At 38.1% G+C, this 22088-nt stretch overlaps 1 protein-coding gene across 1 annotated transcript in view; it reads right to left on the bottom strand.

Moving 5' to 3' along the window:
- The window catches only part of ERP44 (endoplasmic reticulum protein 44), a 100343-nt gene that overhangs the window by 38761 nt on the left and 39494 nt on the right, over nt 1-22088 (bottom strand). The window contains exons 2-4 of the mRNA XM_069576062.1: nt 18847-18919; nt 16370-16409; nt 11270-11385 (exon numbers count right to left, since the gene is read on the bottom strand). Coding sequence (XP_069432163.1) covers nt 11270-11385; nt 16370-16409; nt 18847-18919 — 229 coding nt within the window. The remainder of the gene's footprint in view (nt 1-11269; nt 11386-16369; nt 16410-18846; nt 18920-22088) is intronic.

Below are 22088 nucleotides of genomic sequence, written 5' to 3'. Positions count from 1 at the left end.
CCAGAGAGCTGAGCAGCAGCGGCAGAAAAGGTGACAAGCCGCGGCGACCGCGCTCGCCAAACTCGCCAAACTCCTGAGCTACTCGGACCTGGGAAGGGCACAAAGCGCAGTTCCAGCCGAATCTGTGCCTCTGAGGGCTGCCTGAGCGCCGAACCTGAGCGGCTTGGACCGGGGAAGTGCACGCAGCCTAGGGCCGGCCCCAGACGGTTCCCAGCTGAGCATCGTAGAACCGGAGCGGTTTGTGCGCCGCGAGAAAGGACAGGTCAAGCGGAGCAGAGATACTGTGTGCACACGACAGTGCTATTTGTTTGCAGCATCCCCCCTCCCCACAGCGCGACTGAACTAGTGATCCTAAAAAACCAGCAAACAGAAGAAGTTAATCAGAGGGAACCACCTTGGAAGTGATCCCACACGGCCCATAATACCAGAAAGGGCAAGATATATATATATATATATTTTAATATTTTTAAAAGCACTCCTTTTTTTTTTTTTTTGCTTTTTTTTCTAACTTTTTTTTTAATTGTTGTCTTCTTTTTCTCCTTAAATTTTTATTTCTATAACCTATTATTACTAATTTTTTTTAAAGACCTTTTTTTTTTTTTTTTTTTTTAAGGCAAACACCATATATAGTCTTTGGATGGTTGTTGATGGTTTTTTTTTTTTTTTTTTTGATTGTCTGTTTGTTTTTTAATAATTCTTTTTTTTCTTTCTTCCTTTTTCCTTCTGCTTCTCTTTAATATTGTATCTTTGAAAATCCAAACTCTACTCTAGATTTTTAATCTTTGCTCTTAGGTGTTTATTGCCAATTTTGTACATTTAAAAACCCAAACTTCACTACCCCAGTTTACCTGAGAGCGAGATTACTGGCTTGACCACTCTCTCCTCCTCTGGACTCTCCTTTTTCTCCACCAGGTGGCCTCTGTCTCTTTCCCCCCCCATCTCTCCTCTATCCAACTCTGTGAATCTCTGTGTGTTCCAGACGGTGGGGAACACCTAAGGAACAGGTTACTGGCAGGATTTGTCTCTCTCCCACTCATTCCTCTCTCTGATCCTCCTGGTCACCTCTGTCCACTTCCTCCCTCTCCTCTTCCCCGTATAACTCTGTAAATATCCCTGAGCGGGCCAAACTATAGAGCGCACATAAGGAAGTGACTACTGGCTAGTTTGCTCTCTTCTCTTTTGATCTCACCGCATCTCATTCCAGTTACCTCTAACTACCTCCTCCATCTTCTCTTCTCCTTATAACCCAGTGAACCTCTCTGAGTGTCCCTCAATGTGGAGAAACTTTTCATCTTTAACCTAGATGTTTTATCATCGGTGCTGTATAGATGGAGAAGTCTAGAGGCTACTGTAAAAATAAAACTGAAAGCCAGAAGCAGGAGGCTTAAATCCAAAGCCTGAAAACATTAGAGAACTCATGAATTCAGGGAACATTAAGCAATAGGAGCCCATCTAATGCCTTCATACCTACACCAAAACCAAGCTCCACCCAAGGGCCAACAAGTTCCAAAACAAGACATACCACGCAAATTCTCCAGCAACACAGAAACAATCCCCTGAGCCTCAATATACAGGCAGCTCAATATTATCCCAAAACCTTTGATCTCTTGTAACCCATTACGGGTTACTCCACTGCACTCGAGAGAGAAGAAACCCAGCTCCACCCGCCAAAACTCCAACACAAGCCTCCCTAACCAGGAAACCTTGACAAGCCACTGATAGAACCCCACCCAAAGTGAGGAAGCTCCAAAATAAAGAGAACTCCACAAATTACCAGAATATAAAAAGGCCACCCCAAACGCAGCAATATAACCAAGATGAAGAGACAGAGGAATACTCAGCAGGTAAAGGAACAGGAGAGCTGCCCACCAAACCAAACAAAAGAGGAAGAAGTAGGGAATCTACCGGAGAAGGAATTCCGAATATTGATAGTGAAAATGATCCAAAATCTTGAAATCAAAATGGAATCACAGATAAATAGGCTAGAGACAAAGATTGAGAAGATGCAAGAAAGGTTTAACAAGGACCTAGAAGAAATAAAAAAGAGTCAAAATATAATGAATAACGCAATAAATGAGATCAGAAACACTCTGGAGGCAACAAATAGTAGAATAACGGAGGCAGAAGATAGGATTAGTGAAATAGAAGATAGAATGGTAGAAATAAATGAATCAGAGAGGAAACAAGAAAAACGAATTAAAAGAAATGAGGACAATCTCAGAGACCTCCAGGACAATATGAAACGCTCCAACATTCGAATTATAGGAGTCCCAGAAGAAGAAGACAGAAAGAAAGATCATGAGAAAATCCTTGAGGAGATAATAGTTGAAAACTTCCCTAAAATGGGGAAGGAAATAATCACTCAAGTCCAAGAAACACAGAGAGTTCCAAATAGGATTAACCCAAGGCGAAACACCCCAAGACACATATTAATCAAATTAACAAAGATCAAACACAAAGAACAAATATTAAAAGCAGCAAGGGAAAAACAACAAATAACACACAAGGGGATTCCCATAAGGATAACAGCTGATCTTTCAATAGAAACTCTTCAGGCCAGGAGAGAATGGCAAGACATACTTAAAGTGATGAAAGACAATAACCTACAGCCCAGATTACTGTACCCAGCAGGGATCTCATTCAAATACGAAGGAGAAATCAAAAGCTTTACAGACAAGCAAAAGCTGAGAGAATTCAGCACCACCAAACCAGCTCTCCAACAAATTCTAAAGGATATTCTCTAGAAAGGAAACACAAAAAGGGTGTATAAACCCGAACCCAAAACAACAAAGTAAATGGTAACGGGATCATACTTATCAATAATCACCTTAAACGTAAATGGGTTGAACGTCCCAACCAAAAGACAAAGACTGACCGAATGGATACAAAAACAAGACCCCTCTATTTGCTGCTTACAAGAGACCCACCTCAAAACAAGGGACACATACAGACTGAAAGTGAAGGGATGGAAAAAGATATACCACGCAAATAGAGACCAAAAGAAAGCAGGAGTGGCAATACTCATATCCGATAAAATAGACTTTAAAACAAAGGCTGTGAAAAGAGACAAAGAAGGCCACTACATAATAATCAAAGGAACAATCCAAGAAGAAGATATAACAATTATAAATATATATGCACCTAATATAGGAGCACCGCAATATGTAAGACAAATGCTAACAAGTATGAAAGGGGAAATCAACAATAACACAATAATAGTGGGAGACTTTAATACCCCACTCACACCTATGGACAGATCAACTAAACAGAAAATTAACAAAGAAACGCAAACTTTAAATGATACATTAGATCAGTTAGATCTAATTGATATCTACAGGACATTTCACCCCAAAACAATGAATTTCACCTTTTTTTCAAGTGCTCATGGAACCTTCTCCAGGATAGATCACATCCTGGGCCATAAATCTAAACTTGATAAATTCAAAAAAATCGAAATCATTCCAAGCATCTTTTCTGACCATAATGCATTAAGGTTAGATCTCAATTACAGGAGAAAAACTATTAAAAATTCCAACATATGGAGGTTGAATAACACACTTCTGAATAACCAACAAATCACAGAAGAAATCAAAAAAGAAATCAAAATATGCATAGAAACTAATGAAAATGAAAACACAACAACCCAAAACCTGTGGGACACTATAAAAGCAGTGCTAAGAGGAAAGTTCATAGCAATACAGGCATACCTCAAGAAACAAGAAAAAAGTCAAATAAACAACCTAACTCTACAACTAAAGCAACTAGAAAAGGAAGAGTTGGAGAACCCCAGAGTGAGTAGAAGGAAAGAAATCTTAAAAATTAGGGCAGAAATAAATGCAAAAGAAACAAAAGAGACCATAGCAAAAATCAACAAAGCCAAAAGCTGGTTCTTTGAAAGGATAAATAAAATTGACAAACCATTAGCCAGACTCATCAAGAAGCAAAGAGAGAAAAATCAAATCAATAAAATTAGAAATGAAAATGGAGAGATCACAACTGACAACACAGAAATACAAAGGATCATAAGAGACTACTATCAGCAGTTGTATGCCAATAAAATGGACAACGTGGAAGAAATGGACCAATTCTTAGAAAAGTACAATTTTCCAAAACTGAACCAGGAAGAAATAGGAAATCTTAACAGACCCATCACAAGCACGGAAATTGAAACTGTAATCAGAAATCTTCCAGCAAACAAAAGCCCAGGTCCAGACGGCTTCACAGCTGAATTCTACCAAAAATTTCGAGAAGAGCTAACACCTATCCTCCTCAAACTCTTCCAGAAAATTGCAGAGGAAGGTAAACTTCCAAACTCATTCTATGAGGCCACCATCACCCTAATACCAAAACCTGACAAAGATGTCACAAAAAAAGAAAACTACAGGCCAATATCACTGATGAACATAGATGCAAAAATCCTCAACAAAATTCTAGCAATCAGAATCCAACAACACATTAAAAAGATCATACACCATGACCAAGTGGGCTTTATTCCAGGGATGCAAGGATTCTTCAATATCCGCAAATCAATCAATGTAATTCACCACATTAACAAATTGAAAAATAAAAACCATATGATTATCTCAATAGATGCAGAGAAGGCCTTTGACAAAATTCAACATCCATTTATGATAAAAACTCTCCAGAAAGCAGGAATAGAAGGAACATACCTCAACATAATAAAAGCTATATATGACAAACCCACAGCAAACATTATCCTCAATGGTGAAAAATTGAAAGCATTTCCCTTAAAGTCAGGAACAAGACAAGGGTGTCCACTTTCACCGCTACTATTCAACATAGTTCTGGAAGTTTTGGCCACAGCAATCAGAGCAGAAAAAGAAATAAAAGGAATCCAAATTGGAAAAGAAGAAGTAAAACTATCACTGTTTGCAGATGACATGATCCTCTACATGGAAAACCCTAAAGACTCCACCAGAAAATTACTAGAGATCATCAATGAATATAGTAAAGTTGCAGGATATAAAATCAACACACAGAAATCCCTTGCATTCCTATACACGAATAATGAGAAAGTAGAAAAAGAAATTAAGAAAACAATTCCATTTACCATTGCAACAAAAAGAATAAAATACTTAGGAATATATCTACCTAAAGAAACTAAAGACCTATATATAGAAAACTATAAAACACTGATGAAAGAAATCAAAGAGGACACTAATAGATGGAGAAATATACCATGTTCATGGATCGGAAGAATCAATATAGTGAAAATGAGTATACTACCCAAAGCAATTTACAAATTCAATGCAATCCCTGTCAAGCTACCAGCCACATTTTTCACAGAACTAGAACAAATAATTTCAATATTTGTATGGAAATACAAAAAGCCTCGAATAGCCAAAGCAATCTTGAGAAAGAAGAATGGAACGGGAGGAATCAACTTGCCTGACTTCAGGCTCTACTACAAAGCCACAGTCATCAAGACAGTATGGTACTGGCACAAAGACAGACATATAGATCAATGGAACAAAATAGAAAGCCCAGAGATAAATCCACACACATATGGACACCTTATCTTTGACAAAGGAGGCAAGAATATACAATGGAGTAAAGACAATCTCTTTAACAAGTGGTGCTGGGAAAACTGGTCAACCACTTGTAAAAGAATGAAACTAGATCACTTTCTAACACCGTACACAAAAATATACTCAAAATGGATTAAAGATCTAAATGTAAGATCAGAAACTATAAAACTCCTAGAAGAGAATATAGGCAAAACACTCTCAGAAATAAATCACAGCAGGATCCTCTATGATCCACCTCCCAGAATTCTGGAAATAAAAGCAAAAATAAACAAATGGGATCTAATTAAAATTAAAAGCTTCTGCACAACAAAGGAAAATATAAGCAAGGTGAAAAGACAGCCTTCGGAATGGGAGAAAATAATAGCAAATGAAGCAACTGACAAACAACTAATCTCAAAAATATACAACCAACTTATGCAGCTCAACTCCAGAAAAATAAATGACCCAATCCAAAAATGGGCCAAAGAACTAAATAGACATTTCTCCAAAGAAGACATACGGATGGCTAACAAACACATGAAAAGATGCTCAACATCACTCATTATTAGAGAAATGCAAATCAAAACCACAATGAGGTACCACTTCACACCAGTCAGAATGGCTGCGATCCAAAAATCTGCAAGCAATAAATGCTGGAGAGGGTGTGGAGAAAAGGGAACCCTCCTACACTGTTGGTGGGAATGCAAACTAGTACAGCCACTATGGAGAACAGTGTGGAGATTCCTTAAAAAATTGCAAATAGAACTCCCTTATGACCCAGCAATCCCACTTCTGGGCATACACACCGAGGAAACCAGAATTGAAAGAGACACATGTACCCCAATGTTCATCGCAGCACTGTTTATAATAGCCAGGACATGGAAACAACCTAGATGTCCATCAGCAGATGAATGGATAAGAAAGCTGTGGTACATATACACAATGGAGTATTACTCAGCCATTAAAAAGAATTCATTTGAATCAGTTCTGATGAGATGGATGAAACTGGAGCCAATTATACAGAGTGAAGTAAGCCAGAAAGAAAAACACCAATACAGTATACTAACACATATATATGGAATTTAGGAAGATGGCAATGACGACCCTGTATGCAAGTCAGGAAAAAAGACACAGATGGGTATAACGGACTTTTGGTCTCAGAGGGAGAGGGAGAGGGTGGGATGATTTGGGAGAATGGGAATTCTAACATGTATACTATCATGTAAGAATTGAATCGCCAGTCCATGTCTGACGTAGGGTGCAGCATGCTTGGGGCTGGTACATGGGGATGACCCAGAGAGATGTTGTGGGGAGGGAGGTGGGAGGGGGGGTCATGTTTGGGAACGCATGTAAGAATTAAAGATTTTAAAATTAAAAAATAAAATAAAATAAAATAAAAAAAAAGGAAGCAAAGACTGTAAGAAGTAAAACTTTTTATTTGCATACAGCATAACTGTCTAAGTAAGGGATCTACATAAGACTTATTAGAACTAATAAGTACCAGTATACAAGATCATTATACAAAAATCAATTGTATTTTATATACCAGCAATAAACATCAGAAATTAAAATTTTAGTTTTGACATTGTACCATGGAAAGGTAAAATGTCAATCAATATTAGGATAAACTAGGTTATGGGGTAGAAGGAAGGTCACTGTATTATCGTCAGAATTTTTCTACAATATATCTCTACATTTGTTCCAAAAATAAAAAGGTTATTTGAAAAGTATCATTTACAACAGCATCAAAAAATAAATACCTATTGATAAATCTGACAGAGATGTGAAAGACATGTAAACTAAAACATTAATTGAAAACTGCAAAGTACTGCTAAGAGAAACAGAAAAGACCTAAATAAATGGGAAGACATACAGTATTCATGGATTAAAAGAGTCAATAACGTCAAAATGACAGTTCTCCACAAAGTGGTCTAAGGGTTCAGAGCCATCCCAGTTAGAACCCCAGCCATCCTCCCACAACCACACCCTATGGCTAGAAATTAACTAGCTGATTCTATAAGTCTTACAGAAATCCAAAGCAACTAGAGTAACCTAACCACTGTGAAAAAACAGACAAACTTAGAAGATTTAAACTACTTGCTTTGAGACTTACTACAAATCTAAGAGTTGACTCACTGGAAAAGACTCTGATGCTGGGAGGGATTGGGGGCAGGAGAAGAAGGGGATGACAGAGGATGAGATGGCTGGATGGCATCACTGACTTGATGGACGCGAGTCTGAGTGAACTCCGGGAGTTGGTGATGGACATGGAGACCTGGCGTGCTGCAATTCATGGGGTCGCAAAGAGTCGGACACGACTGAGCGACTAAACTGAACTGAACTGAACAAATCTAAAGTAATCTAGAAAGTGAGGTACTGATATTAATATAAACAGACAAATATATCCAGTATAGAACAGAGACTAGAAATAGATCCATATATATATGGTCAGATGATTCTGACAAAGATGCAAAGTTAGTGAAGAAAGGATTGTCTTTTCAACAAATAATGTCAGAACAACTTGGCAACTATTAAAAAAAAAAAAGGCACTCTAATCCAAATATTGTGCCACATATAAAAATTAAGTCTAAATGCATCACAGACTTAAATGTACACTTCATACATAAAATTTATGAAAGAAAAAATAGCAGAAAATCTTTGTGATCATGGGTGAGGCTAAGATTTATTAGAGAATTAAAAAGTATAGTCCATTTTTGAAAAGGACAGAATTAGATGTCTTTCAGAAGATACTCTCAAACAAAACTTGAGATCTCATACTTCCTAACTTCAAAACTTATTACAAGGCTACAATAATTTTAAAAAAAAAGTGTGATACTAGCATAAACACAGACATATTGACCAATGGAACACAACAGATTATCCAAAAATAAACCCTCATATATATGCTCAAATGATTTTTGACAAGGGTGTCAAGATCATTCAACAGGGAAAAGATAGTCTCATCAACAAATGGTGTTAGAAAAGCTGAATGTCCACTTGCAAAAGAATGAAACTGGATCCTTACCTTGAACCATACACAAAATTCAAAATGGGTAAAAACCTAAACTTACCATCTAAATGATAACACTCTAAAAAGAAAATATAGGAGAAAAGATTCACGACATTGGATTTGCAATAATTTCTTGGATATAACACCAAAGAAATTATTGCAAATCCAAACGTTGGCAGTTCCATGGTCACCTGAGGATGGATGGGAGAGACACACCACAAAGGAGCATAAGCAAAATTTGAGGGATGACAGATATGTTGATATCTTGACTATGATCATAGTTTCACAGCTATACATGTGTCAAAATATTAAATTGTTATAATTTAAGCTTGTGCAGTTCACTATATGTCAATTATACTTCAATACATCTTAAAAAGGCAAACCCTAACAGGCATTTTTCTCCATACTACAGGACTCTTAAGGTCCTTCCAAATGAAAACTTCTGCAATTCAACTATTATGTGAGGGATTACCCAAAGTACAGCCTATTGTACAATCCCTAAAGACAGAGTGGAAAATATGAACAAATCATTAATAAGGATTTCATGGTGTCACTTCAAAAAGGGAAGAATTGGGCTTCCCTGGTGACAAAGTGGATAAGAATCCACCTGCCATTGCAGGGGACACAGGTTTGTTTTCTGGTCTGGGAAGATTCTAAATGCTGTGGAGCAAACAAAGCCTGTGAGCTGCAACTACTGAGCCCAAGCTTGTGTGCTGCAAATATTGAAGCCCATGCGCCCTACAGCCTACACACTACAACTACTGAGCCCACATGCTGCAGCTACTGAAGCCCAGGCACCTAGACTGTGCTCAGCAACAGAAATGATTGCGACGAGAAGCCTGCAAACTGCAACGAAGAGTACCCCTCCGCCTACTCCAACTAGAGAAAGCCCATGTAAAGCAATGAAGACCCAGCGCAGCCAAAAAAGGGGGAAGAATTACACAGAAGGGAAAAAAAATAAATAAAACACACAGTGTTTCAGATATAACTTTCACTAGTAAGAAACTAATTCTGTAGATGTCTCTAGTGAATTTAAAAAAAAAACTTAATTACGGCTATTTACTCCCATAAAAAAAAATCTTAATCACGGCTATTTACTCCCATTAAAAAATCTTAATTATGGCTATTTACTCCCATTACTAGCAATGAAGTCAGATTTATTTATGTTCACTAATCTGTTAGAATTAATGATATGTATTGTTAAATAAGTTAATTTTTCTAATAACTGTAAGCTTGAGAGCAGAATTTCAGATCTTATAATCCAAATTCAGTCAAAGTAGGGACTGTTGTCTGTTCTAATTAAATACATTAAGAATACAAAATTTTGAAATGAGAGCCCACACCAAAAACCTCATGTTCTCTGTCAGGGAAAGGTGGGAGGAAAGATCCAAAAAGCAGGGTGGGAATGCAGGCCATGGTTACACTCACAACCTTTTCTTGCTCCCTTCCTCTTATATAGTTATGAACCTCAGCAGACAGATATGTGGGGCATGGTTTAGGAGATTTTGAAATACTTTGCTGTCAGCTGTTTCTGCCTAGCACAGGGCTTTACCAGAAAATCCCCAAACCATTTGTTGAACTGAATGGAAAAGAAGTAAATGGGTCTGGGAAGGCATTTGGTCAGGAGATCTGGATTTGAATTCTGCCCTGACTAGACAGTAAGCTATATGACATTGGTTAAGTCACTTTTTTATTTCCATTTCCTCATCAGCAAAGTGAAAAGTTAGTGTTTACAAACATGTGCACGGACACACACACACACAGTCTTGTCAGGTGAAATGTAAAGGACAGGAAATCTGCAGAATAGGAATGTTCTGTAATTCAGGCCAACTTACCAATAACTCAATACTTTTTTTAATGAGCTATCTTTGTCACCCAGAAACATCCAGATGCTTGAGATTCAAAGAATTAATTTGGTGTCCACTTATTAACAAAAGGGAGATTTAAAAACAAAGCTAATAGTTCCTGCCTTTGAAGAACTGACATTACAGTTGGTGAGACAACCAAGACACAATGAAGCAGAACTACAAAGCGCAATGACTGGCACTCTGAGAGAGTTACATTCAAGGATAACGGAAGCACTCAGGAAGAAACCTCCAAGTAAGCACCCTGGCTCACACTGGAGAAATCTGTCATGTATACAGAAAATTATAAGGATTTTACAAAGAAAGCACCAGTGAGACAAATGAAGTCCAAGAGGTTGGATTCTAAGTAGGACTAACCTAAGTTTCTCAAAATTAATCAGTAACTAGAGCAAATTATACCTCAAAGATAGTTTAAGACATCCTAGTAGAATCTTTTATATAAGAGAAACCACACAAAAATCTGAGACTGTTTTATTTGAAATGACTACAAATGGTATTTTTGCATGATTCTAAAACTAACAGAAATCATTTTCTTTCCTAAGCCTATACATCAATTTTATTTATTGATTTTGGTATTTGCTTTGGTAGAAAACCACAATGATTTACTACCTGCATGCTTGCCCTACTATAGTTTAATGAAAAAAAAGTTATTTTTTTAATCCTTCACACAGGCAAAATGGAAAGTTGTATTGTAAGTATCCATACATAAAGATTAAATATTAATATTTTAACCAAAGTCAAGAGCATTTTTGTCTTGTTCTCTACTTAAAACAGAGCATTAAAAAAAAGTGTGTGGGTTTGTGTGTGTGTGTGTAGGAGAGGTGGGGACAGGACAGTTTCTTCCAGACTTCCTATGAGGTACTTACAGTGCTGATCACAATCAACTCTGGCAAAGACTACTTGATTTGCATTTGGGTATTCTTCCTTAATGACATTGGAAGCTTCCTCAAAAATTGGGTGCAACATCTGGCTGAAACGACACCTATGCACAGAAAAGGATACCAATTAAAACTGAAAAGTAGAAGCAATAAAATTTTATTTTTGTTGTTATCTGTTTATATTTAGTATTTACTATATGTACAATAAACAGAATTAACAATCACACTGTTAATTCAGGATTCCTGATGTCATTCACTGGAGATGAAAACAATTTGAAATTCAGAGACTATTCCGTTTCAGACTGTACAAATAATTTAAAGATGGATCTCTCACAGAGGCAATGAAACAAGTGTGAGATAAGTCCTCTATAATGTGTCTACTTGGATCTGTAATTACTGAGTCTCAGGCATTTATAAAGGAAATTAGCTTCTCTGAATAACGAACATATTTTTAGACTACAAAGTCTTTAAAATGATAAGTTTATTGCAAATATTAGACTGATTCACCTGACAAGTTCAATCAAATCTCATAGGCAAGTTAATATGAAAATGGCATATGGTGTAGACTGAACTGTTTCCTCTCAAAATCTACCTCTCGTTCAAATAGGCTTTTGTATGTATAAGCTATTAAACATACTAAGTTCAGGAGCAAACTTTTTTAATTCTCAAAGGAGACTTCCTGTCCATGTGTCCTCTGTCTGTAGTTTTCTGCTCTGCTTTTACTTTTAAAAGGGGCCATAAACCCCACAATATTTTAGAAACATGAGACTTCTAATTCCGACTGCCCCTTGATCAAGCCAACTACTTCACAAATGTATCCTCTGAGTCATTAAAGGCACCTGATGAGAAAGAGAAGAATCAGAATCAGCACACAAGCAGCTGGGCTAGAATGGTTATTTTCATATGAAAAAGGTATTGAGTGTTTATTAACAACAACAACAAAAACACAACTATAATTCCTACTATTGTTTCCAGAGCCCTTTTCCATCAAGAAATGTACCTAAATGAAGCCTGTGAACTCTAATCCACATGTAATTAGGTCAAAGAAAGAAAGTTTTAGTCACTCAGTCATGTCTGCCTCTTTGCGACCCCATGAACTATAGCCCACCAGGCTCCTCTGTCCATGGAATTCTCCAGGCAAAAATACTCGAGTGAGTAACCATTCCTTTCTCCAGGGGATCTTCTCAAACCAGGGATCGAACCCACATCTCTTGCATTGCAAGCAGATTCTTTACTGTCTGAGCCAGGGAAGCGCAATTAGGTCATACATATTAATTATAATTTAAGAAAAATATAAAGTCTATGACAGGATACAAACTTTATACTTCCTCCCTATTTCTCTTTGTATGTAACTCTTCTAGCCCACTCACCTGACTTCCTAATGAGATGTCATAGAAAATACCAAGGAGACACAATCTGTATCTTCAATCTCTCGCTTTCAAGTGGCTCTTTTCTCTTCTAGCATTCTTAAATCTCTCCCATCTGGGATAGGTGGGTGGGGTCTGCAGACATCAGGGACTGTGTCTTATTCTGAGACTACATATTCTAATAAGCATTTCAGTAGATTTCTGTTAAATGAATAAATTGGTAGGATGGAGGAACAGGACAGGCTAGGGTCACAGGTTTCTGGGTTCTAGAGGGCCATGGAGGCAAGGGGTAAGGATTGCATGATGATTTCTTGAAGAAATTAGGATATGGCTTAGTAAAGAATCCTGATTTAAGGGCAAGAAAAGAGAGATATTAAGGGCTCCTTTCTAGATTATCCAGTTTGCTGCTCAATAAGCACTTATAGCACTTATCCTATTAAAACAGGATCAGTTATAATACCAAAAGGTGAAAGGGGAAGATAAAATAAAACTTCAATTGCAATATAAAGTTACATTTACAAAAGTGACACAACCAAAGCAAACAGATCTATTAACAGGGCCTTGGAACTGTGGTGTTGGAGAAGACTCTTGAGAGTCCCTTGGACTGCAAGGAGATCCAACCAGTCCATTCTAAAGGCGATCAGTCCTGGATGTTCCTTGGAAGGACTGATGGTAAAGCTGAAACGCCAGTACTTTGGCCACCTCATGCGAAGAGTTGACTCATTGGAAAAGACTCTGATGCTGGGAGGGATTGGGGGCAGGAGGAGAAGGGGACGGCAGAGGATGAGATGGCTGGATGGCATCACCGACTCAATGGACATGAGTTTGAGTGAACTCTGGGAGTTGGTGATGGACAGGGAGGCCTGGCTTGCTGCAGTTCATGGGGTCGCAGAGTTGGACACGACTGAGCGACTGAACTGAACTGAAGAGTCATCTGAATCCAATCTCCGTATCTAGTACTTGAAATCAACCCTTTACAAATCAACCAAATGAGGCAAAAGTCTTTGAGGGGACAATTTAAGGACACTTACTAGTATAACCTAGTGGGAAAAAAATAAGCTTCAGAGTCAGACATACTTGAGGTTAAATCTCAGTTCCACCACTTACTAGCCGAACGACCTCTCTGAGCCTCAATTTCCTCAATCTAAAATGGAAATTATAATACCTACCTGGAGAGTAGTTCTGAGCATTAAAAACAATATATGTAAGGAACCTGGCACATAACAGCATTATTAAGTTCTACTGTGGTTTACTGTCCTTTCACGTATATTTTTAGGCAACTCTGTTAGAGAATTCTTCCTTAAACTGTGCCAGATCCACAACTCCCAGAGGGAACTCAGAATCCTGACTTTGAGGCCACGCAGTGTAAGTCTAAGTCCTATGTCAACTTATCCATGTTTTTTTCCATTGAATAAAACAGCATTAACTTATGTGCAACTCCAAGTATTCTTTGGTAATAGGTTTCTCAAATAACTGTAGTTAGTCCACATTTCCAATCTGCTTTTTCACAGCAAGGTTGGTGGCATGTTCTATTTCTCTTTCTTAAAACACACAAAACCCCTCCATCAAGGTAACTGCATTCTACCGGGTTGGCCAAAAAGTTCATTTGTGTTTTCTGCAACATCTTATGGAAAAACCCAAATGAACTTTTTGGCCAACCCAACAGTTTCAACTCTGCCACAATCTAGTCAGGTAAGTATGGGAAAATATTCCTCTGAATCTGTTTACTTTTAAAGTGGACTGAATTCAGTAATTTTCTACCACATTCTGTGGTTAATGTTACATATGCTGCTGCTGCTGCTGCTGCTAAGTCGCTTCAGTCGTGTTCGACTCTGTGCAACCCCATAGACAACAGCCCACCAGGCTCCACCATCCTTGGTATTCTCCAGGCAAGAACACTGGAGTGGGTTGCCATTTCCTTCTCCAATGCATGAAAGTGAAAAGTAAAAGTGAAGTCATTCAGTCATGTCTGACTCTTAGCGACCCCATGGACTGCAGCCTACCAGGCTCCTCCGCCCACAGGATTTTCCAGGCAAGAGTACTGGAGTGGGGTGCCATCGCCTTCTCCGAATGTTACATCTGGACAATCCTAATTTACTTTGGAAACTATCTTCTGCTATACATTTTATAAATGGTATTTTCTCTGTATATGTTCAACATTCTACTGAAGTTCTTTAAATACAGATACTATACATTGTTGATCCAGTAAATATTTACTATGCACTTATCTGCCAACTGTCATGCAAAGTGCTTGGTGATTCATGTTGAAAAAAAGATAGATATGGTAACTTTTCACAAAGTTAATGATATAGGAGGGAGGCACCAACTAAACCGTGGCATGCAAGTGTTATGACTGGCTAAGTATGCAGGGTTATGAGCAGATATAGAAAGGGTTCCTAACTGTACTTGAGAGTAGGGGTAGGGGCATGATGTAGGAAGGTGGCCTGGAGAAAGTGGCGTCTAATCTAAGACTTGAAGGATGGTTCAGACTTAATGAAGTAAACAAGTGGGTGAGAGAAGAGAGATTCATTCAGACAGAGAAATACCATGACTAAAGGTCAGTGATGAAAGGATACAGAGTATTACAGAAACGTGACAGAACAGAATGTGGGAATGGAGAGAGGCAAGAGATACAGCAGCAGAGGTAGGAAGGAACAGGGCCACCAGGGGCCTTCCAGGCCAAGGTAAGGGACTCACCTAAAAGTAATGGAAAACATTTAAGGTTTTTAAGATGAGGTGTAAACTAATCTAATTTGCACTTTAGGAAAGACTACTCTGGCTTACTTTGTAGCGAAAAGAATGCAGACATGTAAGACCAGAAGCAGAGGAAATAAGCTAAGACTGTTAACAGATATCTAGGTAAACTGGAGGACTATGCGTGGCCTGATGTAGGGGTAGAGGCACCTGCTAGGTGGTAAGCCTAAAAGGGTCATATAAGATATAGACTATCTAGGAGTAAGGATGATGTGAGTTGTTTCAAACTTCTCTCCAGCTGAAGTACCCCTCTTCCTATCCCCATGCCACATTCTTTAACATCTACAATATACTGTGCCCTTGTCTCAGTGCTGGGAACACTAAGAAAAACTTTATCTCTGCCCTCAAAATTGATTTGCTGGAACACAGAGATTGAAGACAAAACAATGTAGTAAGAAAAGAGTGTGGGACATAGGGAACTATATGAACACACAAGACAGAATCCGATTCAGACAGGGAAAGGAATAAAGGCTTCCTAGAAGTAGTAGTAGATGGTATGCATTACAAAATATCAACATTATTTTTCCTTCTAAATCTGCCATACCCACATCCTCACCTCCAAACACTGCCCTACTTCCTCAGTAAGGAAAAACAGACAACTGCAGTATGTACATGCGTGTATGCATGTGTGAGTGCCAGATGGAGAGACAAAGAGAGACAGACAGACTAAGACAGAAATCTGAGCTGTTCTGTAACCTGCTTTTATTTTAAAATGTGGGATGATGGAATCAGTATATTCTCCCTCTTAAAACAAATGCTCACCAAATTAAGTTGCTTCATCTATGAATGAATGAACCTGAATTATTAATTTTGTTTATGGAATATTGTCTTACAGAAGAAAGAGGCTTCCCTACTTACTCCTTTCTAGCAAAGAAAAATCACCTCTAGAAAGTTAAAAGCAAAAAACAAAATAACCCCAAAACCCTTAATGATGTACCCCTCCCCGCCAAAACAAGGTATTACTTACCAATCAGCATAAAAATTTACTAAAGCAACATCAGCATTGTCTGAAATTGAAAAACAAAACCAAACAACCTAAGTTACTTGTGTCTACATAATTATAACATAATTCAAGATAATGGTTTTCATCATAGCCTTTTTTTTTTAAAGACTCACTAAAAATACACAGTAACTATTAAGTTATCTCTCACTCAGAAACCTGTACATGGCATCAAAAATGGCTTACATAATTTGTGGGAGCCCCTATTCCTTTTCTCTACATCCACCATCTTAATACCTCCACTGAATGAATATAAAATAGAGAATCAAGCTCAGATCAGGCAAGTAAGCTACTAAATAGCCTACTCTCATAAAAAGTGAAGTGGAGTGATCTGGATTTTATTAATCCACTTTTTGACCTTCCATATTCATGAATAACTGAGAATTAGCTCTGCAAATATTGCACTGGCCAAAAAGTTCATTTGGTTTTTCCTTAAGATGTCACTGAAATGGAGAAGGAAATGGCAACCCACTCCAGTAATCTTGCCTGGGAAATCCTATGGACAGAGGAGCCTGGCAGGCAAAGAGTCAGACATGACTGAGGGAGGGGCAGGCACTCGCTAGAGGCCCCAGAGCTTTTCACCCCTGGTCTGGGAAGACTGCACGTGGCAGAGCAGCTGAGCGCATGCATCACAGCCATCGGGCCAGGGGCTCTCGAGCCCGGGAGCCGCAGTACTGAGGTCTCTGGGCACCAGAGCCTGTGCTCCCCGAGAGGAGCCACTGCGGTGAGAAGCCCACACCCCCCTAAAGAGCAGCCCCTGCTCGCCACAGCTAGAGAAAAGCCCCCGCCGCATGAAGACCCTGCATAACCATAAATAAAATCATTTAAAAAACATTTAAAAAAAAAGACGTCACTGAAAAACCCAAACAAACTTTTTGGCCAACCAATAAAATCCTATTTCAGAGAACAGACTTGTATAACTAAGCTATTTCTAAAACTCAGATGCCACCTAGTAGCAACAAGTAATCTACAAATAACAGTGTTGCATAAGATGTACCTTTTCTGGTTCCTACCCCTTTAACATTTACTCTCTGTTGCAAAATATAACAGCATTATTTGCATATCCAGATGTGAAGACAGGAGAAAGATATCTGTTCCTTTTGCCTAAATCTAACAAAAACTCAATACTCAGTAAACTGCATGCATGCACACACGCACGCAAGCACACGCACACACGCGCGTATACACACACACACGCAAATCATACCCACAAAGATATTCTAGAATGTGAAAGATGAAAGGAGTGAAGATGATTTGTGAGTTTCAATTCTCTTTTTCCTTTTTTATTTAATATCTTTAAAGCACTTTTTATCCACGTACTATTCACTAATGCACAGTGGTTCTCAAACTGTTGATTCCTGGGACCAGAAGCACCAGCATCACACTGGAACTTGTAGAAATGCAAATTCCTAGGTTGGGTCTAGCGATTTCTATCAGAAACTGGGGGCAGGCCTATCAATACTGGTATTATAGGTCCTCTATGTGACACTGATACAGGCTAAAGTTTCTCTCAAGATGTTATGAGGAGGGAGGTGGGAGGGGGGTTCATGTTTGGGAACGCATGTACACCTGTGGTGGATTCATGTCAATGTATGGCAAAACCAATACAGTATTGTAAAGTAAAATAAAGTAAAAATAAAAATTAAAAAATAAAATAAAATAAAGTTTCTCTCAAGAAATCCCACAATGTGGGAATAGACTTTCTAGCATTTAAAACTAGTTCCAAGGAAACAAGACAACATATGATGGTCAATGAATAATGCTTTTATCTTTCATTATTTTTAGTTTTGCTCAAACCAGTGGGTGAAATGAAATGTTTTTTTAAAAAAGGACATCATTTATCCACAGTACATTTTCTTAAATTTCCTAAGTTGTGATTTTCCTATTAACCACATCTTTACCTTCCCTCTACTTCTTCTAAAAACAAGAAGAAATGTCTTCCCCCAAATTAATTGAATCTACAATCACACTGTCAACAAACAAGCAAAAAGACTTACTAAACTTAATTGGATCAATGACAAAAAAAGAAATCAGAGTACGTGATATAGTTAAAAGCTAAAAAAGACACACATAACAAAAAAATTGTAGACTGTGTCCTAAGGTCATTAACATAATACTGCACAGTGGAAACTGCTGGTCTTTAAGCAACAAAATACTCTAAGAGTGGTATTTATGACAAGGCAAAGAAACAAAACAAGACTAAAAGTTTACCTGTAAGACAGGAAAGCAGACTTACACATTTTAAGAAATTTTACCAAAAACTAAAATGAAAAGTGCTTAAATACATATGCACACACACACACACACACACACACACACCATGGAATTAATCAGAATGCTGGCTCTTCAACTGTTTTAGGTAACTGAGACTTCATTTTGCTTTTGTATATAAACTAATTCTTACTAGAAAAGAAAGTATACTTTAAAAATATGAAGGTACTTACTTAAAATGTCATCTATATTCTCTGTATCAAGACTTATTATTTCAGCTGTTACAGGAGTAAAAACCCAAGTTACCTGGAAATTTAAAAAACGTGAAATTAATAAATGTTTCTACAAAAGGCAAATGATGCTGAAAGTCTAAAAAGAAAATTTACAAACTAAGTTGGTTCCACTAGTTAAAAAATTACCAAGTTGTTTTAATCTTTATTATCTACTCTAACTCTTCATGGGATCACTGAAATAGGAGCAGTACAACTTCTCAAGCCTGGAAACGGGGTTCAACAGATTTCCTATACTTCTTTCTAAATACATAAAAGAAACTGTTTCTAAACAATTTTCAAAATTAAAAATGTACTCACTCTTTTAAATTAATATTCTCAACAACTTTATCTCTGCTGCCACTAGAAAAAAAATTGCCAGATTATTAACAGTCTTGAAAGAATATAAAACCAAGGCTAAGTTTGCTGATTCTAACCCACTATGCTTCTAAGACAGAACAAAATACTGAAAAGAATTCAAGAAAGACTTTTCAAATTGTTAACCAAAAGCCCTTCTTGCCTGGTCTTCACATGCAGGTGGTAACAATGTGAAGGTGAGAGGCTATAAGAAGAGAGTAAGAGTAGGTAAAATAAGTGTGTCCACTTTAACATGTCTAAGACACTAAATTTAAAGAAAATTTCAGATTGCCATCTACGAAACAAAGAAAAGGCATGATTTTAAACTAAACAAACAACTGCTTACTTACTTTAAAAAGTTGTATTATTTAAAAAGTAATGTTATCTCACATACTAGTAAAGTAATGCTCAAAATTCTCCAGGGCAGGCTTCAGCAATACGTGAACTGTGAACTTCCAGATGTTCAAGCTGGTTTTAGAAAAGGCAGAGGAACCAGAGATCAAATTGCCAACATCCACTGGATCATCGAAAAAGCAAGAGAGTTCCAGAAAAACATCTATTTCTGCTTTATTGACTATGCCAAAGCCTTTGACTGTGTGGTTCACAATAAACTGTGGAAAATTCTGAAAGAGATGGGAAGACCTCTCCTGAGAAATCTGTATGCAAGTCAGGAAGCAATAGTTACAACTGGACATGGAACAACAGACTGGTTCCAAATAGGACAAGGAGTATGTCAAGGCTGTATATTGTCACCCTGCTTATTTAACTTATATGCAGAGTGCATCATGAGAAACGCTGGACTGGAGGAAGCACAAGCTGGCATCAAGATTGCCACGAGAAATATCAATAATCTCAGATACACAGATGACACCACCATTATGGCAGAAAGCAAAGAAGAACTAAAGAGCCTTTTGATGAAAGTGAAAGAGGAGAGTGAAAAAGTTAGCTTAAAGCTCAACATTCAGAAAATGAAGATCATGGCATCTGGTCTCATCACTTCATGGCAAATAGATGGGGAAACAGTGGAAACAGTGGCAGACTTTATGTTTCTGGGCTCCAAAATCACTGCAGATGGTGACTGCAGCCATGAAATTAAATATGCTTACTCCTTGGAAGGAAAGTTATGACCAACCTAGATAGTATATTCAAAAGCAGAGACATTACTTTGCCAACAAAGGTCCGTCTAGTCAAGGCTATGGTTTTTCCAGTGGTCATATATGGATGTGAGAGTTGGACTGTGAAAAAAAGCTGAGCACCGAAGAATTGATGCTTTTGAACTGTGGTGTTGGAGAAGACTCTTGAGAGTCCCTTGGACTGCAAGGAGATCCGACCAGTCCATTCTAAAGGAGATCAGTCCTGGGTGTTCTTTGGAAGGAATGATGCTAAAGCTGAAACTCCAATACTTTGGCCACCTCATGCGAAGAGCTGACTCATTGGAAAAGAGTCTGATGCTGGGAGGGATTGGGGGCAGGAGCAGAAGGGGACAACAGAGGATGAAATGGCTGGATGGCATCACCAATTCAATGGAGATGAGTGTGAGGGAGGCCTGGCTTGCTGCAATTCATGGGGTCGCAAAGAGTCGGACACGACTGAGTGACTGAATTGAACTGAATGTTTAGTGTATTTTATTTTTAGGTTCCATCTTTAATACACTATGTGTTTTTATCTTTGTTTCTGCACTCAGAAAGTTTACTTCTAATGGAGAAACAAACATTAAGTAACAAAGACAAAATCAAATAAATCATGTATGGCATCCAATGCAATAAGTAATTTGATAAATACAATGAGTGAAAGAGAGATGTTTCAACATCATACTTGGTGGGATTGGTGAACAAGTCCATGAAAAATAAACTCAACCAAGGAATGAATACATACAAAAACTAGCAAAGAGGATAAAGGGAGAAACTGAGTATTTAATTTCCAAAAGAGACCCACACCTGCTTTGGCAGCAAGCTGTAAGGAAAAGTCTGAAACATTGCATATGGCCCAAAAGTACAGACAGGACTGTGCATGCTGATGTGCATCAGTCCTTCCAATGAATATTCAGGACTGATTTCCTTTAGGACTGACTAGTTGATCTCCTTGCAGTCTGAGGGACTCTCAGGAGTCTTCTCCAGCACCACAATTTGAAAGCATCAATTCTTCGGCACTCTGCCTTTTTTATGGTCCAACTCTCACAACCATACATAACTACTGGAAAAACCCTAGTTTTGACTACAGGGAACTTTGTTGGCAAAGTGATGTCTCTGTTTTTTAATATACTGTCTAGGTTTGTCATAGTCTTCTTTCCAAGGAGGAAGTGTCTTAATTTCATGGCTGTAGTCACCATCGGCAATGATTTTGGAGCCCCCCAAAATAAAATGTCACTGCTTTCATTTCCCCCCCCATCTATTTGCCATGAAGTGATGGGACCAGATGCAACACTCTTAGTTTTCTGAATGTTGAGCTTTAAGGCAGCTTTTGCACTCTCTTCTTTCACTCTCATCAAGGGGCCCTTTATTCCCCTTCATTTTTTGCCTTTAGAGTGGTATCGTCTGTGTATCTGAGATTGTTGATATTCCTCCCGTCAGTCTTAAATCCAGCTTAAGCTTCATCCAGCCTAGCATTTTGCATGATGTACTCTGCATGTAAGTTAAATAAGCAGGGTTGACAATATATACCCTTGACATACTCCCTTCCCAATTTTGAACCAGTCTGTTGTCCCATGTCTGGTTCTAACTGTTGCTTCTTGACCTGCATAATGGTTTTTCAGGAGGCAGGGAAGGTAGTCTGGTATGTCCATCTCTTTCAGAATTTTTCAGTTTGTTGTGATCCACACAAAGACTTTAGCATAGTCAATGAAGCATACG

Source organism: Ovis canadensis, chromosome 2, assembly GCF_042477335.2.
Source record: "Ovis canadensis isolate MfBH-ARS-UI-01 breed Bighorn chromosome 2, ARS-UI_OviCan_v2, whole genome shotgun sequence".
NCBI classification, from domain to species: domain Eukaryota; kingdom Metazoa; phylum Chordata; class Mammalia; order Artiodactyla; family Bovidae; genus Ovis; species Ovis canadensis.
The sequence above is the reverse complement of the archived record's forward strand: the minus strand, read 5'-3'. Positions and strand labels throughout refer to the sequence as shown.